The sequence below is a fragment of the Coregonus lavaretus genome (assembly GCF_964263955.1).
Source record: "Coregonus lavaretus genome assembly, chromosome: 4".
In the NCBI taxonomy this organism is placed as follows: domain Eukaryota; kingdom Metazoa; phylum Chordata; class Actinopteri; order Salmoniformes; family Salmonidae; genus Coregonus; species Coregonus lavaretus.
In genome coordinates, this window is record NC_139991.1 from 35,325,469 (window position 1) to 35,349,644 (window position 24,176).

Here is a 24,176-nt window from a genome sequence, read left to right on the forward strand (position 1 = left end):
CGACCTACTGCAACAAGGGAGATGACGACCCACTGATAAAGCACTTCAAGAGGAAATACAGTATATTACTACCAACTGGAATCTACCCATTCAAATCAATGGCCTAGCCCTGGAGAGGGTCAACAGTATGATCGGACAAGGGCTTCCAGCCGACCTGCTGATACATGAACAGTAGTCTTGCTTGCCAGCCTCATGGTGCTCCACCATGCTCTGTGGGGAGGGACAACATGAATGCTAGTGAAAGGAGGGGGATGAACCACTCTTGATACCCACTTCTAGAGAAAATATACTATAAAACAGGGAATCTAATTCAAATCAATGGACCCATTTCCAGCATCTCCAAAAGGACAGATACTGAGAGCCACTGAGAAAAGATGCAACATCGTCAGAAAAAGATTGAAAAGATTTGGGGGCTTACTTGACTATTCATACAGGCCTCTATAGGTGACCAAAATAACATTATGACCAAAGGGAATATTGCTTCTATAGATAAACAGTACAGCCATTGCCTAGTCATTATATAAGCGAGAGAGCCAGACAGAACAGGATATGGATTTGCAAAGCATTCGTTTTAGAAATTGTACGGATGTGAGGTGCATGCATGGCACCTATTGCTTGTGTAACGGATTAAGATTGTACCGGATAAACTCACCCACAGCTTAAAATGTCGTCAATGGTGCCATTGAATCAGATCCTTTTCAGTGGCACAACTGGTTTGTATGTTGTCAAGCGGGAGGTCATGGGAGACAGAGGACCCTGGTTCAAGCCCAGTCAAGAGGCAGATTGAGGGAGGAAGCAAAGCTGCTAAGCTAGCACTGTGATGCCGGTTACACTTGGGTAAGAAAGAGATCCAAACACAGGAGAGTAATGTTGAAAAACACTCCTCAATGACATTTTATTAAACCATGTTGGGCTTGTGTATAATTCTTATTCCATCATATAAAATATGACTAAAGCAATAATAAAAGGCGTAATTATATACAATGTGTTGAATATCGCACTTGAATATCACCCCAAATCTCAAACAGTCACATTTTACTGGCTGTCAACCAGACAGTGTCCACCAGACGGTCAGGCGGTTTTTCTAAGGCGGTCTTGTTCCAGTTTAGATGGATGGGGGTTTTAGGAGCAGTTTCCCAGACACAGATTATGCGTAGTCTGGACTAAAAAGCATTTTTGATTGAGATTCACCATTGAGCTTGCTTTTTAGTCCAGGACAAGGGTTAATCTGTGTGAGAAAGCACCTCTGAGTAGGAGACAGACCTTTGAACAGACACACACATACATACATATACATATATATATATATATATATATATATATACACACATACATATATATACATATACATATACACATATATATATATATATATATATGCCTTGCTAAGAAGAGGCATGTCCCTTTAATGTTTGTCAGCAGTGAGAGAGAATTCAGGGCCACGTGGGGCCTGGGAGGCACTTTGAGGTCAGCCGAGTCTGTCCAGGAGGCCATGTTCTATCAGTTTGATGTCTTCCACGTCGTCTTTGATCACAATGATCAGCTGACTCAGACCCTCCTGCTGCTGCTTCAGGTGCTGTGGAGAGGAGAAGAGAGACACCCAGTTACCACTACTGACCAACCACACATATAAACTAAACTAAAGACAGTTAGCACTACAGACCAACCACCCATATAAACTAAAGACAGTTAGCACTACTGACCAACCACCTATATAAACTAAAGACAGTTAGCACTACTGACCAACCACACATATAAACTAGACAGTTAGCACTACTGACGGACTAACGGCAGACAACACACCTACACATTACTGTAAGCAGACAGACAAAGCACTTCTGAACACACTCACACTCCCATAATATGCATATACATATACATGCAGTAGTTTGTCTCGCCCATAGAATATAATTTTAAGTCTCACCTGTCTGATCTCTCTGAGAAGGTCTCCGTCCACACTATATCGTTCCTCTGAGCGCACCGCGCCAAAGTGGTTCTGCATCCGGATCTGAGACATCAGCTCGTTCAGACGCCCCTAATAGAGCAATAACCATTTAAAGTTACTTTCATAGACATGGTCTTCAAATTACTGTACATCCAATAAGAGCAGGGTCATCAAATCTGAATCAGTGAGAGGTGACAGGTAGCCTAGCAGTTAAGAGCATCTGGCCAGCATCGGGCCACTAGGTGAAAAATATGTCAATGTGCCCTTGAGCAAGGCACTTAACCCTAATTGCACCTGTAAGTCGCTTTGGATAAGCGCGTCTGCTAAATGACCAAAATGTAAATATGTGGGGTGCCCAGAGTGGCAGTTAAAAGTCTGCTTTTAGTATAGTCACGTAGGGCATGGCGGAGTGCCAGCATCTGTATGGAATAATCAGATGTTGAAGTGAACTTACCTTGAACTGCGTGGGGGCATTGAGTTCAGACTGGATGGTGTCCAGCTGCACTCTTAGGTGCTCCTCATCCACCTGGATGGCATAGCCACTCTTCCTCTGAATCTCCTGCTTGATCAGCACCTAAACACAGACATTATACACACACATACCGTTTATACACTAAAGCAGTCCCCGACCCCCCAAAAAATTGGTAGACCGAAAGTCATCTGTTCTTTCGACCAAACGAATGCTCAAAATGTTTAAACATGTATTCTTCCATTATAGACACACCCATGTGTTTAATAAAATCAACTATGTGCATTGACCTTGTCTGATGGTTTAAGCTTACGGTTTGATGCCTGAAGAGGGCGCCAGAGCTCTAGATAACCAGAAGAAAGAAACCTTAACCTGACCCAACTATTCTCCTCCCGCTCCTGCTGGCTCTCGCAGATTCTGCCATTACTCTCCTGAAGTTGCCGGTAATAGGCTACCAGAGGAGTCGGCAACCTTTCTCATGTGGAATGCCAATTTCTTACCACTCTACGGGCCAGTTATGGTTTTAATATGCACATTTTCGTGAAACAGTTTAATTTAATTTATAATAACGTCTTCATCTCAAAATCATGTGGTTAATCAAAATTCTATCCAAATCTAAATGAAAGTGATACAGACCTAAAAAGTAACTTCTATTGACAACAAATAAAAACATTGCAGCCTATATGTATGTGTATGTATATATATATATATATATATATATATATATATATATATATACACACACACACACACTTTTTTTTGTGGGGGTGGGGTAGAAGGATTACTTTTATACTATCCCAGGTATTCCTTAAAGAGGTAGGGTTTCAAGTGTCTCCGGAAGGTGGTCAGTGACTCCGCTGTCCTGAGGGAGTTTCCCACGCCAGTGAGCTCGGGACAGACACAGCTGTAGGCTATTTGCACAAGGGATAAGAAGCAGTGCTTGACTTGGGCAGGACCTCACCTTAGCGGAGTACCGGCACCTCAAATATTCTACTGCTTGAGCTCCTGTTCCTCTCATAGAATATTAGCTCAAAAGTATTGAGGAGCTCCTGCACCTAAATATAAAACAGTACCAGCACCCAAAATGAGTACCGGAACCTATTTCAGTCCAAGTCAAGCACTGATAAGAAGCCTATTTTATGAGGTTTCCACTGGATCAGAGCATTACATTTTTCCCTTTCACGCCGAGTGGTTATCGAAAGGGAAGGAGTTAGAAAGATTTTTCCAATACATTGAGGGACTATTGCAATTCCCAATGGATGTAAAAACAGACTTAGTTTGCTTGGTATTTTGAGGTGAAGAAAACATTACTTAGAGAAATTCTATTAGTGGTGGTGCGTTAAGCCAATCAGAAATACTATCAGATCCCCAAATGGGCACATTTATATGCCTACATACTTCTATGCGTGCGCGTCCTTACTCAACATTGACAAGAGTGCTCCAAACAAAAGACAGATTCAATAAACCAAAACTTATTTCTCACAAGTGTAGCATAGGTTGTGCACTCCGCAAACAATGTGTCCACTCCAACAATGAGAACAGGAAAACTGGAATAATAATATTGAATGCATTAAAAGAAATGACCGTAACCAAAGTAACAACCATTGTAGATTAGAAATTAACGGTAAATGTACTACTGGTGATATATGTAATGGTGAATTGATATACGCTTTGGATAAAAGCGTCTGCTAAATGGCATATTATATTATAAACCCAAACAATTCGCACAATGAAGTTATGAAACAATGAATGTGCACAAATTGGCGGTAGAGAGCGCATTCTTGAGAGAGAAGTGCATTGTGCATCTGGGCGCATGGTCAATCTGACGTCTGCATTGGCCATGCAGCATTTACAGTGATATGGCCTCAGTAGAGGTCAGGGCAAGAATGGCCTCAGCAGAAGTCAGGGCATTCATACTTCTTGCACTTTGCGGAGCAGTGCAGAGCTGTTGTCAAGGAAGTGAGTTTGTGTTCATACAGGATGTACCGCCCCCACCGACCGTCAACCAATCATGTCAATGCGGAGCTATACAGAGCTCTCTGCATTGTTACAAAATTTGGGAGGCGCATGGCGATGCGGTACAGAGCACAATTTGGCCTCTGCATGCCTCTGGAGGCTCCGCAATTGCGTCACACCCTCCATATGGAGCCTCCGACCACATTTTCGAATCAAGCATAAATTGATTAAAAAGGCTTTTAGTCGAGGCCTCCACAATGGATTAGTTCACTGTGTTGGGCGCATCTATATATCTATATCTAGATCACTCTCTCATATATATATATATATATACACAGTGAGGGGAAAAAAGTATTTGATCCCCTGCTGATTTTGTACGTTTGCCCACTGACAAAGAAATGATCAGTCTATAATTTTAATGGTAGGTTTATTTGAACAGTGAGAAACCGAATAAAAACAAAAAAATCCAGAAAAACACAAACATTTTAATAAATTGATTTGCATTTTAAATGAGGGAAATAAGTATTTGACCCCATCTGAATCAGAAAGATTTCTGGCTCCCAGGTGTCTTTTATACAGGTAACGAGCTGAGATTAGGAGCACACTCTTAAAGGGAGTGCTCCTAATCTCAGCTTGTTACCTGTATAAAAGACACCTGTCCACAGAAGCAATCAATCAATCAGATTCCAAACTTTCCACCATGGCCAAGACCAAAGACCTCTCCAAGGATGTCAGGGACAAGATTGTAGACCTACACAAGGATGGAATGGGCTACAAGACCATCACCAAGCAGCTTGGTGAGAAAGTGACAACAGTTGGTGCAATTATTCGCAAATAGAAGAAACACAAAAGACCTGTCAGTCTCCCTCAGCCTGAGGCTCCATGCAAGACCTCACCTCGTGGAGTTGCAATGATCATGAGAATGGTGAGGAATCATCCCAGAACTACACGGGAGGATCTTGTCAATGATCTCAAGGCAGCTGGGACCATAGTCACCAAGAAAACAATTGGTAACACACTACGCCGTGAAGGACTGAAATCCTGCAGCGCCCGCAAGGTTCCCCTGCTCAAGAAAGCACATATACAGGGCCGTCTGAAGTTTGCCAATGAACATCTGAATGATTCAGAGGAGAACTGGGTGAAAGAGTTGTGGTCAGATGAGACCAAAATCGAGCTCTTTGGCATCAACTCAACTCGCCGTGTTTGGAGGAGGAGGAATGCTGCCTATGACCCCAACACCACCATCCCCACCGTCAAACGTGGAGGTGGAAACATTATGCTTTGGGGGTGTTTTTCTGCTAAGGGGACAGGACAACTTCACCGCATTAAAGGGACGATAGACAGGGCCATCTACTGTCAAATCTTGGGTGAGAACCTCCTTCCCTCAGCCAGGGCATTGAAAATGGGTCGTGGATGGGTATTCCAGCATGACAATGACCCAAAACACACGGCCAAGGCAACAAAGGAGTGGCTCAAGAAGAAGCACATTAAGGTCTTGGAGTGGCCTAGCCTGTCTCCAGACCTTAATCACATAGAAAATCTGTGGAGGGAGCTGAAGGTTCGAGTTGCCAAACGTCAGCCTCGAAACCTTAATGACTTGGAGAAGATCTGCAAAGAGGATTGGAACAAAATCCCTCCTGAGATGTGTGCAAACCTGGTGGCCAACTACAAGAAACGTCTGACCTCTGTGATTGCCAACAATGGTTTTGCCACCAAGTACTAAGTCATGTTTTGCAGAGGGGTCAAATACTTATTTCCCTCATTAAAATGCAAATCAATTCATAACATTTTTGACATGCGTTTTTCTGGATTTTTTTGTTGTTATTCTGTCTCTCACTGTTCAAATAAACCTACCATTAAAATTATAGACTGATCATGTCTTTGTCAGTGGGCAAACGTACAAAATCAGCAGGGGATCAAATACTTTTTCCCCCTCACTGTGTGTGTGTGTGTATATATATATATATATATATACATACACATATACATATACACACACACACATATATATACATACACTGCTCAAAAAAATAAAGGGAACACTTAAACAACACAATGTAACTCCAAGTCAATCACACTTCTGTGAAATCAAACTGTCCACTTAGGAAGCAACACTGATTGACAATACATTTCACATGCTGTTGTGCAAATGGAATAGACAACAGGTGGAAATTATAGGCAATTAGCAAGACACCCCCAATAAAGGACTGGTTTTGCAGGTGGTGACCACAGACCACTTCTCAGTTCCTATGCTTCCTGGCTGATGTTTTGGTCACTTTTGAATGCTGGCGGTGCTTTCACTCTAGTGGTAGCATGAGACAGAGTCTACAACCCACACAAGTGGCTCAGGTAGTGCAGCTCATCCAGGATGGCACATCAATGCGAGCTGTGGCAAGAAGGTTTGCCGTGTCTGTCAGCGTAGTGTCCAGAGCATGGAGGCGCTACCTGGAGACAGGCCAGTACATCAGGAGACGTGGAGGAGGCCGTAGGAGGGCAACAACCCAGCAGCAGGACCGCTACCTCCGCCTTTGTGCAAGGAGGAGCAGGAGGAGCACTGCCAGAGTCCTGCAAAATGACCTCCAGCAGGCCACAAATGTGCATGTGTCTGCTCAAACGGTCAGAAACAGACTCCATGAGGGTGGTATGAGGGCCCGACGTCCACAGGTGGGGGTTGTGCTTTCAGCCCAACACCGTGCAGGACGTTTGGCATTTGCCAGAGAACAACAAGATTGGCAAATTCGCCACTGGCGCCCTGTGCTCTTCACAGATGAAAGCAGGTTCACACTGAGCACGTGACAGACGTAACAGTCTGGAGACGCCGTGGAGAATGTTCTGCTGCCTGCAACATCCTCCAGCATGACCGGTTTGGCGCGGGTCAGTCATGGTGTGGGGTGGCATTTCTTTGGGGGGCCGCACAGCCCTCCATGTGCTCGCCAGAGGTAGCCTGACTGCCATTAGGTACCGAGATGAGATTCTCAGACCCCTTGTGAGACCATATGCTGGTGCGGTTGGCCCTGGGTTCCTCCTAATGCAAGACAATGCTAGACCTCATGTGGCTGGAGTGTGTCAGCAGTTCCTGCAAGAGGAAGGCATTGATGCTATGGACTGGCCCGCCCGTTCCCCAGACCTGAATCCAATTGAGCACATCTGGGACATCATGTCTCGCTCCATCCACCAACGCCACGTTGCACCACAGACTGTCCAGGAGTTGGATGCTTTAGTCCAGGTCTGGGAGGAGATCCCTCAGGAGACCATCCGCCACCTCATCAGGAGCATGCCCAGGCGTTGTAGGGAGGTCATACAGGCATGTTGAGGCCACACACACTACTGAGCCTCATTTTGACTTGTTTTAAGGACATTACATCAAAGTTGGATCAGCCTGTAGTGTGGTTTTCCACTTTAATTTTGAGGGTGACTCCAAATCCAGACCTCCATGGGTTGATAAATTTGATTTCCATTGATAATTTGTGTGTGATTTTGTTGTCAGCACATTCAACTATGTAAAGAAAAAAGTTTAATAAGATTATTTCATTCATTCAGATCTAGGATGTGTTATTTTAGTGTTCCCTTTATTTTTTTGAGCAGTGTATACACACACACACACACACTGTATATAACTGCTCGACTAAAACAAATCTTGGTCGACCAACAGCCTAACGACCAAACAATCGACTAATTGGCGTCAGCCCTATTATACACACACACATAGCTAAATAGTTCATTTTATCAAGATAAAGGTTTACTTCATGATATTCTGTTGGCATGTTCACACACGCATACCGCTGTACCAACTAACAACAGCCAGATGACTTGACTTCATTATTATGTATGTCACGTACCTGTAGTACTCTGTGAGAGAGATCCATCAGCTTCCTCTTGTATTGAGCGATCTTAGCCACTGTTGTTGCCTGGTTCTTCTGCAATTCACTGATGTCATTGGAGATGATCTGGTGAAAGACCACAGGAAACATGTACATAACTAAATTGGAGGAACCCTCCAATAGCATAAAGGAGGCTACTGAGAAGTGTGAGGCAGTACAGTAAAGGTGTAATGAAGGCCAGCATCACACAGCTCCCCTCCTGGATTGGTCTTAGTAGCCAGATCAGTCTACCAGTCTCCTTTGCACGGTCCTTCAAGCTGGATAAGAACCAGCAACCTAAGGTTTCTTTATTCATGTTATGGTCCTTCAAATTCCATATCCATCTACCCTCTTTTATAACACTTTTAGAAGCAGGCCGCATATGTGTACGGGTAAGCAGGGCAATTGTAGAGGCAGGACTCACGTCTACTCTGGACTGGTGCTGTTTGGTCATCTGGTCCTGAATTTTCAGTCTGCGGAGCAGTTCTTTGAAACCAACCATGGGGACGGGGATCAACCTGTAGGATTACGAATATCATCAGTTCCATATACAGTTTCAAAATTATCGTCTAGCTCAGAAGAGGTAATGATTACAAGCTCTTAAGAACCTTGATTCACATTGAACAACTTACTTGTCAGCATCAGGGTTATCTACTTTTGCCTGTTCCCAAATGATGGGATCCACACCTGAAAACAAGTAACAAAAATGAGTCATATACAACAGTTACATTCTTAGTGCTACATGTGGACCAAATAGTCCATATGCTGGTGTTTCAATAAACTATTAAATGAAACCAAACTGAAATCCATGAAGCCACAGCTGTTGTACAATAGACATCTGGTTGGACATCTAAAAGACATGGGTCTTGTTCCCCTGCTCAGACGTTGCATGCGTCAACCAATGGTCGCGTGTCAGATCGTCGACTGTGCCGTCGGGCTCTAGATTGCTATAACATGTGGTTAGCTGATACGGAAAATACGTATTCAGGCATTGTACAATCTGGCATGCGTCAGCAATATCTGAGCCGGGGAACACGACCATGCTCTCAACAAAACGACTCAATTAACTTAGTTGTGATGGAGCTGAGAGCAGAGAGTATGGGGAGGACACACACAATCAAACATACCTGCTGGTGCATTCGCCAGCAGCTGTTTGAGCTGTGCTGGTGAGAGCTCAGTGCGTGTAACAGACATGAAAACTGCTAGCTGTGTGAGCTGGGCCTTGGTGTTAGCCTGCTCTACATAGCTGTACAGTGTTGTAGCTGGGATCCTCTTAGATGTGCCGTTAGGAGAACGCTCCACCACATAGATCACCACCTCCGTCCTAGAAAGAGACAAAGACAGGTATTCAGTCTTACACAGACAAACTTACAGAGGGCTTCTAAATGCGCACTAATTTGAAAAACAAGAAAATGGCAACCCTGCCACTTGGTTTGCTATAAAAGTGAGTAATGGGGTTGGAGAAATGTAACCACTGTCAATAGGTTCATAGATTGAGCAATGGATGCAAGGACTGACAGTTCATGAGGTCAACATGATAGATTTAACCATTGTACATACTGTACATTCTCTGTTGTGTACCCATAGACTGTCTGGTAGTGTCTACTACTACTCACTGGTCATCAGGCAGGGCTTTGACTCCCTCTACATTGACGGTGAGAGTCTGGTTCCCTCCCAGCACCTTGTGTAGAGACTCAACCAGCTGCTGCTGTTGGCTACGGACATCAGCCTCCTTCTTATTGAGGGCCAGGACAACCAGACCATCCTCATCCTTACTGCCTGGGATACAGCTGTAGCCCACCGCCTGGAAGACACACAGATATGATAAACTAGCACTTTATGTCCTTTGTATTCTCTAGACAGAACTTTGCTGGTCTCTCTTTAGCAGGCCTATTTGTGACAGTTAATTGAACTCCGAAAGATTGGTCTGCACCACTGCAGTTACCTGAAGACCGTAAGAACAAAGGAATAGTACACAGAACCTGGTTAACATGTGATAACTAGTTTTCAAGATTAAACAGCAATTTGCTTTATTAACATAATACAAAACACTTAATATGTCAAAATATGCCTGCAAAATGGTCATACGAGGCATTACCTTGAACCTGCAGAAAGGGTTCTCCTGTGTGAAGTCTACAGGGGGCAGTTGGTTGTTGAAGTAGCCCTTGCCTGTTCCCCAGAAGGCCTGGAGCTGATTCCACTTGGCCAGGATGGCATCTCTCTCGTCCCCCAGCAGGGTGGGGGCAGACAGGGCGTTAGCTGTGTGGACGAGCTGATTAGACTGGGCCGGGGCTTGGGCCTGCTGCCCAAAAAAGCTTCCTACATAGCGCAAGACAAAAGAAAACTTAGCTATCCTAACAAAACATAACTTGTTTGGTTTGCATACACCAGGGGTCAATCGCAATAATCTTTCCTTGATTCCTCCTTGCGTTCTCTCTCCTCGTCTCAGTCTCAAATCATTGGATCTTCTGTTCCCTCTAAGGTTAAGGAGGCGAGGAGAGGACCATAGGAATTGAGGAAGGACTTTTGAGATTCACCCCTGCTCTTAGCCAGAGGAACTACAACTATTTATGTACACGACCTCTTACCTTGCTGTTGCTGCTGTGGCTGGATATTGAAGCCACCAAATCCACCTCCTAGAGTTGTCCCCAGACCTGTTCCAAACCCAGCTGCAGTGGTAGTACCAGTGCCCAGCCCAGAGGAGAACCCAAATCCCTTATTCTGGGTATTACCAAACAGTCCTCCTGGAAGCAGAAAGAATATCAATAAAATCATTAAATGGAAAATATAAGGATTTGCTGAGTATTTTGGAGAGGCTTAGTAAGAATCTTAGGTTAGGGTTATAGTGTGTTGGTAATTTGAGAATGGAATGCTAGTATCGGGAGAGGCTATGGCGACGAGATAAAATGTTATGGTAGAATGCACCATCTAGTAGTTGCCATGCAGAATAGCAGAAGAGCAAGCAGAGTGGGACAAGGCAGTTCCTGCCCTGGCTCTCTCCGTCTGTACCCAGCCCAACCCCAGCCCAGGGCCAGGCATCAGGCGAGTTCCATAGTCCTGACCTGTTGTGCTTGCAGGAGCGGCGAAGCTGAAAGTGGACCCAGGCGCAGCAGCGGATGTAGTGGTTGTCCCAAAACCCCCAAAAGCACCTGAGCAACACAAACCACACCATCAGAGAGGTAACAAAGCATGGATGGATGGATAATGGAAAGGAAGATGAGAGGGCATAGAGATCAATCGATTTCTCTATGGGAGAGGGTCCCTAATGCTTTTTCAGAGTGGAGAGGATAAATACTCCGGATAAATAACACAGAACATGTCATGTGTCTGCCAGGCAAACAGTGGCCTAACAGATTCAGGCAAATGTGATAAGAAAGAAACACATAATATATTCCACAAAACATAATCAAGCACAGCCTTTCCCAACTCCATAATTAGGCCCCACCAGTTTGACACAGGGACTGTGCTGACAAAGGCTGTTGTAGTGGATAGCGGATGTATCCAAAACAGGCAACATGCAAAACATCTGAAGATTAACATCTTTAGATGATCATTTAACATATGCATAGGGTGAGATGGAGATATACAAAAACACCACACCAAAATAAGACAATCGTGTTGGGAGAAATGGAGAGGACAAATGTGTGCTGTGGACATACTGGACGGATTGACTGATTAATTTTAGAAAGGCATCTACCTGCGCTAGCCAGGCTATTACCAAAATTGAACACAGTGGCTGCTGTGGTAGCTGCACCAAAGCCCCCAACATTAAAGCTGACTGCAGCCGCGTTGGGAGCTGCTGCATTTAATCCAAACCCCCCAGAACTAAACCCACCAGACGTGGTGCTCCCGGCTCCCAGCCCCCCAAATCCTGCAGCCAGCAGGCAGGCAGCGAGAGAGAGAGAGAGGGGTGCAGAGGAGGGTTAGTGTAGAGAAGAGCACAGCGACAGTACCACAGTGGGATAAAGCTTAAAACACATTGTATGTACAAGAGAATGCCCGGTAGCTTCATAATAGACGAGCCCCAACAGTGATGTTTTCAGTTGAAGGAATTACTAAGCCTAGGAGATGCAACTGAAACTAATTAACAGCCGCAAACCTCAACTCCCTGCTCGGTTAGTCAGTCAGTTACTTAGTAGGCTACTAGTAGTATGTTGAATACACTGGTGTAGTTGGCTGGTTATTTAGTAGTAACCACATTTCACACACTTATGTGGTTGACTGGTAGACTGGGTGCCAGTCTGTTTCTACTCTCTTGCCAACTCCTTATAGTCTCAGAAATCCCAGACCAAGGGCAGCAACAGCACTAGGTCTGTGAAACATTACGTATTCTCTTGGCAACGTCGAAAACGAAAACAGAAAAATTCCCTGGGTGGGTTCTCTTCAAAAACAGACAACTCTCCCAACAAATCACGAGTTTGGGTAGACTGGGCTTAAAATGTAGGCAGGAATTGAGCTCATGAAAAACGTACCATAGGCAGATATGCCAGAATGTCGCAATTCGAAACCAAAGTTTGCAGGCAAAACCTATGCAGTTGTTTCAGTGAAGGTAGTTGACGCAAACTAGTAAAATGCATTAAAAATAACCTCCGTGATCTCCATCTTGCTAGCTACTATTTTGTGTCCGGGAGATGTTTACGCTAGGGCAACAAGCAGATAAAGCAGTGACGTTAAGAAAGCTGAATGTCCCAACTCTGACCTTTCCTCTATGCCAAACTGACATTGTACATGTACAGACATGTTAAGCTGGAACATTTGTATACTGTGGGAGGCAACCAGTTTGTCTAAAAAGACTAAACTCTTTATGGAATTGTCATGCCAAACATCATCATGCCATATTTGGCTTGTCAATGACAACGGAGTACGCAAGAGCACAAACAGATCTGGGACAAGGCTAGTTGGCTGGTTAGTTAGCCTAGTCGGCGTAACTGTGTCAAACACTGATGTAGTGGATAGTGAGTGTCCCAATCTTACCTGTGGTGGTGGTGCCGAAGCCGCCGAAGCCAGCGGGTGCCGCAGCAGTGGTGGTGGTCCCGAAACCAGGGGCTGCAAGACCTGCTGTACCCAGGAAGACAATGCTTTATGTCTTTACAAATTGGGAAGAAGAACCACAACAAACTCACCAGGGAGAGGAGAAAGAGCAGTTTAAAATGCCCCTTCACCTACATGAATCAGTGAAGGTCTGTGGGGCCAGAGCCAGGGCCATTGCAATGTGTTTACTGCTGTTGAGTCAGAACATTTTAAGTCTTCCTTTGCTTTGCCAGAATTCTATTCCCTTTCGCCACCCATGTATTTCACAGAGCCCCAATCAAGACACAAGACAGTCCCCAGGGCCTAAACAGTGGTTTTAGAATACTGCCAGTGAACCTTGTCTCATCATTCTTGCCAACTAGATAAGGAGGGAAATTATTTATCATGCTCCACCACATTTCTCAAGGTCCTGTTACCGTTTTATCATCAAGTCTTTTGTGGGGTGCTGGCAGAGTGATCTGCTTTATTTGCAATCATAAAGGTCATTAATAGCTAGACTACAAAAGTAGATCTTTGTTGGATAAAGCACCCTCCTTTATTCAGCATAGGTTTAGGAAATTGCAGCATAAGTATTATATTGCTCCTATGGACTGTGCTGAACTTGGTTGAGCTACTGTTTACTCAGCCTGGGATTATTTGAGAAACCTCTACACCAGTCTACATTTTCAAGCAAGTAGCCTAGCTAGTTAGCAGATTACTCTTATTCTGAGTGATGAGAATGCGTTTTGGGGAATGGGGAAGCAGCTGTGCCTTGAAAATGAGCAGAGGTATGAACTTACTACCAAATCCTGATGAGGCACTGGTGGTGGTCATGGCAAAGCCAAAAGCTGAGGGTGCTGTTGTTTTGGCAGCAAATGAACCAAATGATAATCCGGAAGTGCCTTGACCAACAACAAAATATGTAGTCAGACAGTGGAATGTTATGAGGAGTGGATAAAGTTGATGCCGCCATGGGCAACTGCATCTGAGTTAAAGGACAACCTGCAGAACAGTTTGCTACATTTTGGAATGTTGCATTTTTATACGGGGGGTCACCAATACAGAAAGAGAAATGCAACACTGCTTTGTGCATCACTCCTATCGATTATCACGTTGAAATCAATTGCGTGAGAGGGGGGATATGAGGTTGCATGTCCTGTTAAAACGAACAGCTCAAAAACCACACGGATTCTGGGAATAATGTGTACGTCACTGGTTAAAAGATAATTTGTAGAAGACAGATTGCAACACTTCAAAAACGTTGTTTTTTGTTTCAAGTGGGTTAATCACTTCCATCGAGATCACGCTGAAATCAATAGAACAGGGGGCAAACGTTTGGGGTGTAACGCTGTTTAAATTAACACTATTCAAAGGCCACACAGAAACTTGGAATAACCTATACATGGTTGGTTAGATGCGAATTTGTTGAAAGCGTCCATCTTTAGTTTGGAATGGCGGATGTTAATTTTGGGAGGCTTCAATCACGGAAAAGGGAACAAACAACTTTCTGTTAGATAACGAATCACGACCCGCCATAGGATTTCAACAGTGACAATGGTTGGCTGCTATTTATGTGATAGGTTGGTTAACTTTCAAATCCGTGTATTGGTGTGTGGCCAGCGACTTTTATAGAAAGACCACCCAAATTATCCTAACTTAATCTCGCAACTAGTCATTTAAATTATCATTTATATTTGCAATTTTGACTTTGACTTTTAATGTTAAAGATGGCTACTTGCGGAAAGGTCTCTAGCATGGAGTCATTGATTAACCAACTGTAAACTATTCAGATTCACAAAAATACTGTCAAGAGGCATTTCCATAACCTCTAGGAACACTATTTACCAATCGTCATGTTGAACGTGTCCCTCGCTAAATAAGAGTTAAACACATTTTATCCAGGGTGTTCCATTGCTATGATTAGTATTGACATTTTCCACCAGAAAACACTCGCTTCTTCTACATCTATCTAGTGGCTGCGAAAAGCAGAGACCCCGTAGAAAACGGGCTCAGTTTTCACCAATAGTAAAAATAAAATTAAAACGAATTGGTGTTTAAACACTGTCAATGTACTGCTTGAAGGCATGCGACACCAACACAATGTCCCTAATACATTTTGTTTGACTCGATGTCATGCAAGGCTGTTTTCGTGCCATTTTGTCCATTGTCAACAATGACGGTATAGATTAGAGATGTTGGGGACAAGTCATTGTTATAATTGCGAAGAAGAATTTGTGAAGAAAGCTAAATGATCCAAAGGATTTTTTTGTGCCATCTTTGCCTTAGTTCTCAATCAACAAACAGTACATAGAGGGGGGGAAAACAAGGACCTGACATGTTGGTCCTTTAGTCAAAGCGCAGGATTTATTAGTGCAATACAAATATGTATATGCATTAAGAGAGCTACTAAAAATGGAAACAGCTTGTGTTACATTGGTACTGTTCTAAACTAAAATGTATTTTAATTGTTATTTATATGATTATTTATTATAATAATAATATTAAAAGGCAAAGGTAATTATATAGATTTTTCACCAATTTGACATTGAGAAAGAAAACATTTACTAATTACTATTTTCCATTAAGCCGTTTCACTAGCTTTGTTGACAGAATGCTTGTGGACCATTAACAACTGGTCAAGAGATGGAGAGAGGACGTACGTGTGTAACTACAAGTCCACTCAACACAATGAATAAAGGATTAGCATTTGTATATACAGCACCAATCAAAAGTCTGGACACACCTACTCATTCAAGGGTTTTTCTTTATTTTTACTATTTCCTACATTGTAGAATGACAGTGAAGACATCAAAACTATGAAATAACACACATGTAATCATGTAGTAACCAAAAAAGTGTTAAAATCAAAATACATTTTATACTCTTCAAAGTAGCCACCCTTTGCCTTGATGACAGCTTTGCACACTCTTGGCATTCTCTCAACCAGCTCCACCTGGAATGCATTTCCAACAGTCTTGAAGGAGTTCACACATGCTGAGCACTTGTTGGCTGCTTTTCCTTCACTCTGCCGTCCAACACATCCCAAACCATCTCACTTGGGTTGAGGTCGGGGGATTGTGGAGGCCAGGACATCTGATGCAGCACTCCATCACTCTCCTTCTTGGTCAAATAGGCCTTACACAGCCGGGGCGGCAGGTAGCTTAGTGGGTAAGAGCGTTGTGCCAGTAACCGAAAGGTCGCTGGTTCTAATCCCCGAGCCGACTAGGTGAATAATCTGTCGATGTGCCCTTAAGCAAGGCACTTAACCCTAATTGCTCATGTAAGTCGCTCTGGATAAGAGCGTCTGCTAAATGACACCTCAACCCAAAAAAATAAAAAAATTTAAAAATAAATAAATAAAAATAAAAGGTGTGTTGGGTCATTGTCCTGTAGAAAAACAAATGAGTCCCGCTAAGCCCAAACCAGATGGGATGGCATATCGCTGCAGAAGCCATGATGGTTAAGTGTGCCTTGAATTCTAAAGAAATTACCAACAGGGTCACCAGCAAAAGCACCCCTACACAATCACACTTCCTGCTCCATGCTTCACGGTGGGAACCACACATGCGGAGATCATCCATTCACTTACTCTGCATCTCACAAAGACACGGCGGTTGGAACCAAAAATCTCACATTTGAACAAAAGGACAGATTTCCACCGGTCTAATGACCAATGCTCGTGTTTCTTGGCCTAAGCAAGTCTCTTCTTCTTATGTGTCCTTTAGCAGAGGCTTCTTTGCAGCAATTCGACCATGAAGGCCTGATTCACGCAGTCTCTTCTGAACAGCTGATGTTGAGATGTGTCTGTTACTTGAACTCTGTGAAGTATTTATTCAGGCTGGTAACTCCAATGAACTTATCCTCTAAAGCAGAGGTAACTCTGGGTCTTCCTTTCCTGTGGTGGTCCTCATGAGAGCCAGTTTCATTTTGCGCTGGATGGTTTTTGCGACTGCATTTGAAGAAACTTTCAATGTTCTTGATATTTTCCGGATTTACTGACCTACATCTTAAAATAATGATTGACTGTCGTTTCTCTTTCCTTATTTGAGCTGTTCTTGCCATATTATGGACTTGGTATTTTACCAAATAGGGCTAATCTTCTGTATACCACCCCTACCTTTTCACAACACAACTGATTGGCTCAAACGCATTAAGGAAAGAAATTCCACAAATTAACTTCCAAGGCACACCTGTTAATTTAAATGCATTCCAGGTGACTACCTCATGAAACTAGTTGAGTGTGCAAAGCTGTCATCAAGGCAAAAGGGTGGCTACTTTGATATCAAATATATTTTGATTTGTTTAGCATTTCTTTGGTTACTACATGATTCCATATGTGTTATTGCATAGTTTCGATGTCTTCACTATTATTCTACAATGTAGAAAATAGTAAAAATAAAGAAAACCCTCAAATGAGTAGTTGTCCAAACTTGACTGGTACTGTACACATACATACATACAAACACACACACACACACACACACACACACACACACACAGTGCCTTCGGAAAGTATTCAGACCCCTTTACTTTTTCCACACTTTGTTAAAAAGTTAAAAAGATTGGGAGAAGTCTGTCCATAATAAAGCGCTGATCTACCTTCTTAACAGCACTATCAACAAGGCAGGTCCTACAGGCCCTAGTTGTCGCACCTGGACTACTGTTCAGTCATGTGGTCAGGTGCCACAAAAAGGGATTTAGGAAAATTGCAATTGGCTCAGGACAGGGCAGCATGGCTGGCCCTTGGATGTACAGACAGCTAACAATAATATGCATGTCAATCCTAGCTCAAAGAGGAGTGATTGACTTCATCAATACTTGTATTTGTGAGAGGTATTGACATGACCGAGCTGTCTGTTTAAACTACTGACATCCATGCATACCCCACAAGAGGTCTCTTCACAATGCCCAAATCCAGAACAGACTATGGGAGGCACACAGTACTACATAGAGCCATGACTACATGGAACTCTATTCCACATTAAGTAACTGATGCAAGCAGTAAAGATAGATCTAAAAAAATGTATGTATACATTTTTAACAGCGAGGACTGTGAAGCAACACAAACATAGGCAGAGACACATGCATACACACGATAACATACGCACTATACACACGCATAGACATGGATTTTGTATTGTAGATATGTGGTAGTGGTGGAGTAGGGGACTGAGGGCACAGTGTGTTGTGAAATCTGTGAATGTATTGTAATGTTTAAAAGAAATTATAACTGCCTTAATTTTGCTGGACCCCAGGAAGTGTGGGGATCCTTCATAAATACAAATGATTGAGATATGAAGATATAAATTAAATGAAACTTTTACAAAAATGTGCATATGAAAACCATATCTGGCACGCAGATCGGTAGAAATGGTAAGGTAAATTGGCATCTGTATTAATGGCACCTGTTTGAACTTATCAGTATAAAAGACACCTGTCCACAACCTCAAACAGTCACACTCCAAACTCCACTATGGCCAAGACCAAAGAGCTGTCAAAGGACACCAGAAACAAAATTGTAGACCTGCACCAGGCTGGGAAGACTGAATCTGCAATAGGTAAGCAGCTTGGTTTGAAGAAAATCAACTGTGGGAGCAATTATTAGGAAATGGAAGACATACAAGACCACTGATAATCTCCCTCGATCTGGGGCTCCACGCAAGATCTCACCCCGTGGGGTCAAAATGATCACAAGAACGGTGAGCAAAAATCCCAGAACCACACGGGGGGACCTAGTGAATGACCTGCAGAGAGCTGGGACCAAAGTAACAAAGCCTACCATCAGTAACACACTACGCCGCCAGGGACTCAAATCCTGCAGTGCCAGACGTGTCCCCCTGCTTAAGCCAGTACATGTCCAGGCCTGTCTGAAGTTTGCTAGAGTGCATTTGGATGATCCAGAAGAGGATTGGGAGAATGTCATATGGTCAGATGAAACCAAAATATAACTTTTTGGTAAAAACTCAACTCGTCGTGTTTGGAGGACAAAGAATGCTGAGTTGCATCCAAAGAACACCATACCTACTGTGAAGCATGGGGGTGGAAACATCATACTTTGGGGCTGTTTTTCTGCAAAGGGACCAGGACGACTGATCCGTGTAAAGGAAAGAATGAATGGGGCCATGTATCGTGAGATTTTGAGTGAAAACCTCCTTCCATCAGCAAGGGCATTGAAGATGAAACGTGGCTGGGTCTTTCAGCATGACAATGATCCCAAACACACCGCCCGGGCAACGAAGGAGTGGCTTCGTAAGAAGCATTTCAAGGTCCTGGAGTGGCCTAGCCAGTCTCCAGATCTCAACCCCATAGAAAATCTTTGGAGGGAGTTGAAAGTCCGTGTTGCCCAGCGACAGCCCCAAAACATCACTGCTCTAGAGGAGATCTGCATGGAGGAATGGGCCAAAATACCAGCAACAGTGTGTGAAAACCTTGTGAAGACTTACAGAAAACATTTCACCTGTGTCATTGCCAACAAAGGGTATATAACAAAGTATTGAAAAACTTTTGTTATTGACCAAATACTTATTTTCCACCATAATTTGCAAATAAATTCATAAAAAATCCTACAATGTGATTTTCTGGATTTATTTTCCTCATTTTGTCTGTCATAGTTGACGTGTACCTATGATGAAAATTACAGGCCTCTCTCATCTTTTTAAGTGGGAGAACTTGCACAATTAGTGGCTGACTAAATACTTTTTCCCCCCACTGTAGGGTGTGTCTGTATTTGGAAGAATACACGTTTAAAAATTTAGAGCAATCGAACAGACGACTTTCGGTCACCAATTTTAAAAAATTGTCGGGTGACAGACCTAAATGTTTCACTGTCAATAGTCACTATTAATCCATTACACATAATGAATGGACATTAAACAGTAAATACAGCTTTTAATGTAATTTCATACTAACCAATCCATTTATTGTTAACTGAGGATTAAACTACAGCCACAAGACTTTGTAGATATCAACATGTATGCATTCTCTTCGTAACAATCAGCAACATGCATTTCCAGATGAAGCACATACACATCAGTCAGGAGCATTGAAACAAGTTCCTCCTGTTGGCACTTAGATTTGCCCATTACAGCAAGGTGAACTTCCGTCATCTTCGACGGTGGCCTAAATGGCTGTGGACGTTCCTCCTTTCATCATCCTACCATCTCCACAAGTGTGTGCACTGCAAAATAGAATGAAGTTATCGTTAGAACACGAAAATAACAAGTTCAACATCACAAGAAGTATCAGGAATCCACAGAAAATTTGCTAGATGACGAGGAGCCTTGGAGGTGAGACGGACCACTGGCGTGACCTTAATACAGCAGGATAAAACAGTCATAACTGCCTCTTTAATTTCCTAAATGAATAACAGTAACGATACCCCAAAACGAACTGAGCAAAATATTACTGACCTCTGGCATCACACACAGCAACAATACGGTTAGTCATATGCTGATACTAACGCTTCTCTCCCCATGTCTGACAGAAAAAAATACTGCCGTATCGTCTTCCTCAAATAGATGTCCTGCGAAGCGTTGTTGATCAGGTCTATCATGTTCTTCTGTATCTGTTTTGTTTGGACCGAGTAGGGGTAGATGTACATTGAGGCCTTTCCCGGTTGCCCATCTCTAATTCATAAGGTCTTTGGATGGCCCCCAGCGCATCACTTTCCTTAAACCTGTACGACAAGTCCAAAAGCCACTGTAGCAATAAAACAGCGGATGGTGCAGTCTTGCCTGGCAAATGTAGACACCATCATCTGCTGAGTGCGTGCGTCCGTATGGATGTGGTGCATGTCGACAAGCTTGTTCTCCTGTATGCAATTATTATCGATCCAAGCCCCATCTCCCAGTTCTTTCATCAGCTTGCCGTAAACTCTGGTTACAGATGTGATAGTCATGCACACATGAAATAAATATTTTCAAAAAAGAATTAATCTACAGCGTTGTAAACATATTAAAATAAAAGTATAGTGACTAACACTATTTAGACATATTTACTGTAAGTCGCTTTGGATAAAAGTGTCTGCTAAATGGCATATTATTATTACACTTATTGATTGAGATATGAATGTTTGGCCTGTGGAATTAGGAAATGAAACCAACGTCATGCAATACCAAATTTGTGTGCATGGAATCTATACTCATAAAACTGCTTTTTCTTGAATACTATTGTACTGCAGAGAGACGTATGGTATTACCGGTTGGGTAGTTCAGTGATCATTTCCACAGATTCTCATCATATGCAGTCTGTGTAGTGTAATACATCTGAAACTAGTTATTCTGTTGCTATCAACAGCAACACTGGTGCAGTCAGGATGCAGAGAATGTGTGGAACCTAGCTGTATACTTCTCCGAATGTTGATCCCCTTTAAATGTAGACGAGAAGAAAATGTGTTAAGTCTGTTTCTAAGCCTATGTAGTTTAAATCACTATTGTTTGAATCCCGCTCACTCTTGAAGTTACTGGGAGTGTGTGATTTGCACACTCAGAGGGCCCCTAACATTATTCAGTTTGACAAGTGCAAGAAATTTGAAGTGGCGAGTTTACAACCCCCTACTGTACACTCTGGTCAGGAGGAATCACACAGAGTTTGAAAGGGCTGAGTGAGGGTTTGCTCTAGCAAAATTGTTTTGTGAATAGAATAAATAATTGTAATCATTGCATACATACCATGTGATCATACAATGGACTTCATGCACTGCTAAAATACATTCTCTCCTTTATAGATTTAAACCAGTACCACCATGTCAGCAGGAACATGCTTTCTGGGGACATGTAGACAAGAGTGACCTCTCCATCAAGGATATCTGGAGGAAAATAATAGTATGAGAGAGTCCTGTAATATAAATTGTTTGTGTTTAACATCTTAATATGTATTTATTTTATACAACATACTTTGGTTTCCGTTGTCAGTGCTTTCAAGGGAATTACGACAATCACAAAATGTTTTTTTCCTGGATGAAGACGTAATTGCATGAGTTAATCAGATATTAAAATCAATACAAATGTATTAGACATGCATTATTATATAAAAACAAAACTAAATCCAACTAAATCTGCTACTACATTGGCATTAAAAATAGTATTTAAACTGTACTCTACTTTATTAGTAGACGGTGTAATACATGTTTTAAATAGATGTAGGTTAACACTAAATTAATTGGTATTTTATATTCCTGACATTAAGGAATTCTCAAAAGTGATTCAGTTTACCTTGTCCATCAAATCTCCAAACAGTCCAAAGCAGGCACGTTTGCCAAATCCTGTACGGAGAACAGCAAAGACATTTCTCCCTAATGCGAGGGTCTTTAATGCTCTCCTCTGCCCTTCTTTAAGTGGATGTTTCGCAAGGCCGTCTAATATGGTGTCTATGTCCTCCATGGTTTTTCGTTAAGTGATGGAAAAACACTAGCCTCTAAATTGTACTGGCCTATGACATCATTGAATGAAAAACACTTTTTTTTAGGGACAGTGTGTCTGTGTCGCATGCCTTCAAGCAGTACATTGACAGTTTTTTGTCGACCATCGGTGGCAGAACTGAGACCGTTCTACGGGGTCTCTCTTTTTGCAGCCACTAGATGTAGAAGAGTGTTTCCGGTGGAAAATGTGAATACTAATCGTAGGAATGGAACACCCTGGATATAAAACGTGTTTTTAACACTTATTTGACAGCGAGGGACACAATCAACCCGACGATGGGTAAGTAGTGTTCCTAGAGATGATGGAAATGCCTCTGACGTAAAATAAAATAAAAAATGTGAATCCAAATAGTTTACAGCTAGGGATCTTTCTGCAACTAGCCATCTGTAACATTAAAAGTCAAAATTGTTAATATAAATGGTAATTTAAATGTCTAGTTGCGGGACGAGGCTAAATTTATGCGTGCCATTGGAGAAAGTCCTGCAAACCCCAGCACATGACAAAATCAACATACAAAACCAAAGATATTGATCTGTTTTAAGCAATTGATAGGGTCATTGTGTTGACTAAAGACGTTCATACTAACATCACCAATCCGAGGTAAAAAGGACGTGTAATTCCCCCTAATTCAATGAGGTCAAAACGTCAGTTTGTGTAATGTAGTAACACATAATCTCAACATCATGGAAAGTAGCGTAATATAGATATGGTAAAATAATTCAATATCTTAATTTAGGGTAATAGTAAATGAAGCAAACTCAGATTTTTTAAATCACATAGCTATATTCTTCACTCGTTTTTAGAGATTAAATAAGTATCCTAAACACAATTTAACCAGGCGCTCTAGACTAAAGCGTCTGTGCAGAAGGCTGAATGTTTGACGTCCCTACACTAGCTTCGTCCGCAACATAAGGGATTCAACAGAATGTTGCTGACGACTAGGTAGCTAGTGTAGTTAGCTTTGCTAGTTAGCTATATTTGAAAACTTACAACTGGCAGTTTAAATAGCAAGCTATCTGACTTAAATCGATTATTCTCCATTTATGTGAGAATAGTTAATACAACCTGACTAGCTAACTAGTGTATGAACATTCTAGTTAGCTAGCTGGCTAGACCTGCAGTCCAGGCCGCCTTTTTTTAATTTTGTGGTTTCGTTAGCTGTAGCGCACGTAAATTAAATGAAATCATATCCATCGGTCCAGCGCAATCTCCGCTAATGATAGTAAAATAAAGTGTTTTCTAATAAATTCGATATTACTAGATGGAAATATCTCCTTACTTGCGGGGTTGGTGGCAGCGCCGCCAAAGTTGAACGCCATGATTCCTCCTGTTCACAGCAAATTGGGTCCGTGCAGAAAGTGTCGTTTAATTGTATAGTTCCGTGAATTAAATTCTTCTTCTGTGGGTTTTATGGCGGACTACATCCAAAAATTGTATTGCCGCAACCAACTGGACTGTTTGAAACCTTTTTTTAATACTTTTTTTTAAAATAAATAAATCCATCCTTAATAGTGATT

At 42.4% G+C, this 24,176-nt stretch overlaps 1 protein-coding gene across 5 annotated transcripts; it reads right to left on the reverse strand.

Moving 5' to 3' along the window:
• Positions 1-865: 865 nt before the first annotated feature.
• nup54 (nucleoporin 54) lies at positions 866-23,988 on the reverse strand. Of its 5 annotated transcripts, none has more exons than XM_084158961.1 (14): positions 23,939-23,988; positions 14,041-14,142; positions 13,205-13,285; positions 11,293-11,379; positions 10,819-10,974; positions 10,329-10,549; positions 9,847-10,034; positions 9,358-9,554; positions 8,863-8,917; positions 8,655-8,748; positions 8,210-8,317; positions 2,400-2,519; positions 1,925-2,035; positions 866-1,576 (listed from the first exon to the last, which is right to left on the reverse strand). In XM_084158961.1, the coding sequence occupies exons 1-14, from the start codon at positions 23,976-23,978 to the stop codon at positions 1,469-1,471; spliced, it is 1,668 nt and encodes a 555-aa protein (XP_084015087.1). In that variant the 5' UTR covers positions 23,979-23,988; the 3' UTR covers positions 866-1,468. The 5 variants fall into 5 exon arrangements, with proteins under 5 accessions (XP_084015087.1, XP_084015086.1, XP_084015088.1 ...); XM_084158960.1 differs by having other exon boundaries at positions 13,205-13,288; XM_084158962.1 differs by lacking the exon at positions 11,293-11,379 and having other exon boundaries at positions 13,205-13,288.
• Between the last annotated feature and the right edge of the window lie 188 nt (positions 23,989-24,176).

Excerpts from the sequence above, each read along its gene's own strand:
- nup54 (XM_084158960.1), bottom strand. The coding sequence starts at position 23,978 with ATGGCGTTCAACTTTGGCGGCGCTGCCACCAACCCCGCAA. Across the intron at positions 8,318-8,654 it reads AGCACCAGTCCAGAGTAGAC|ATCATCTCCAATGACATCAG; the intron begins GTGAGTCCTGCC and ends GTCTTTCACCAG. Across the intron at positions 1,577-1,924 it reads TTCTCAGAGAGATCAGACAG|CACCTGAAGCAGCAGCAGGA; the intron begins GTGAGACTTAAA and ends TCCTCTCCACAG.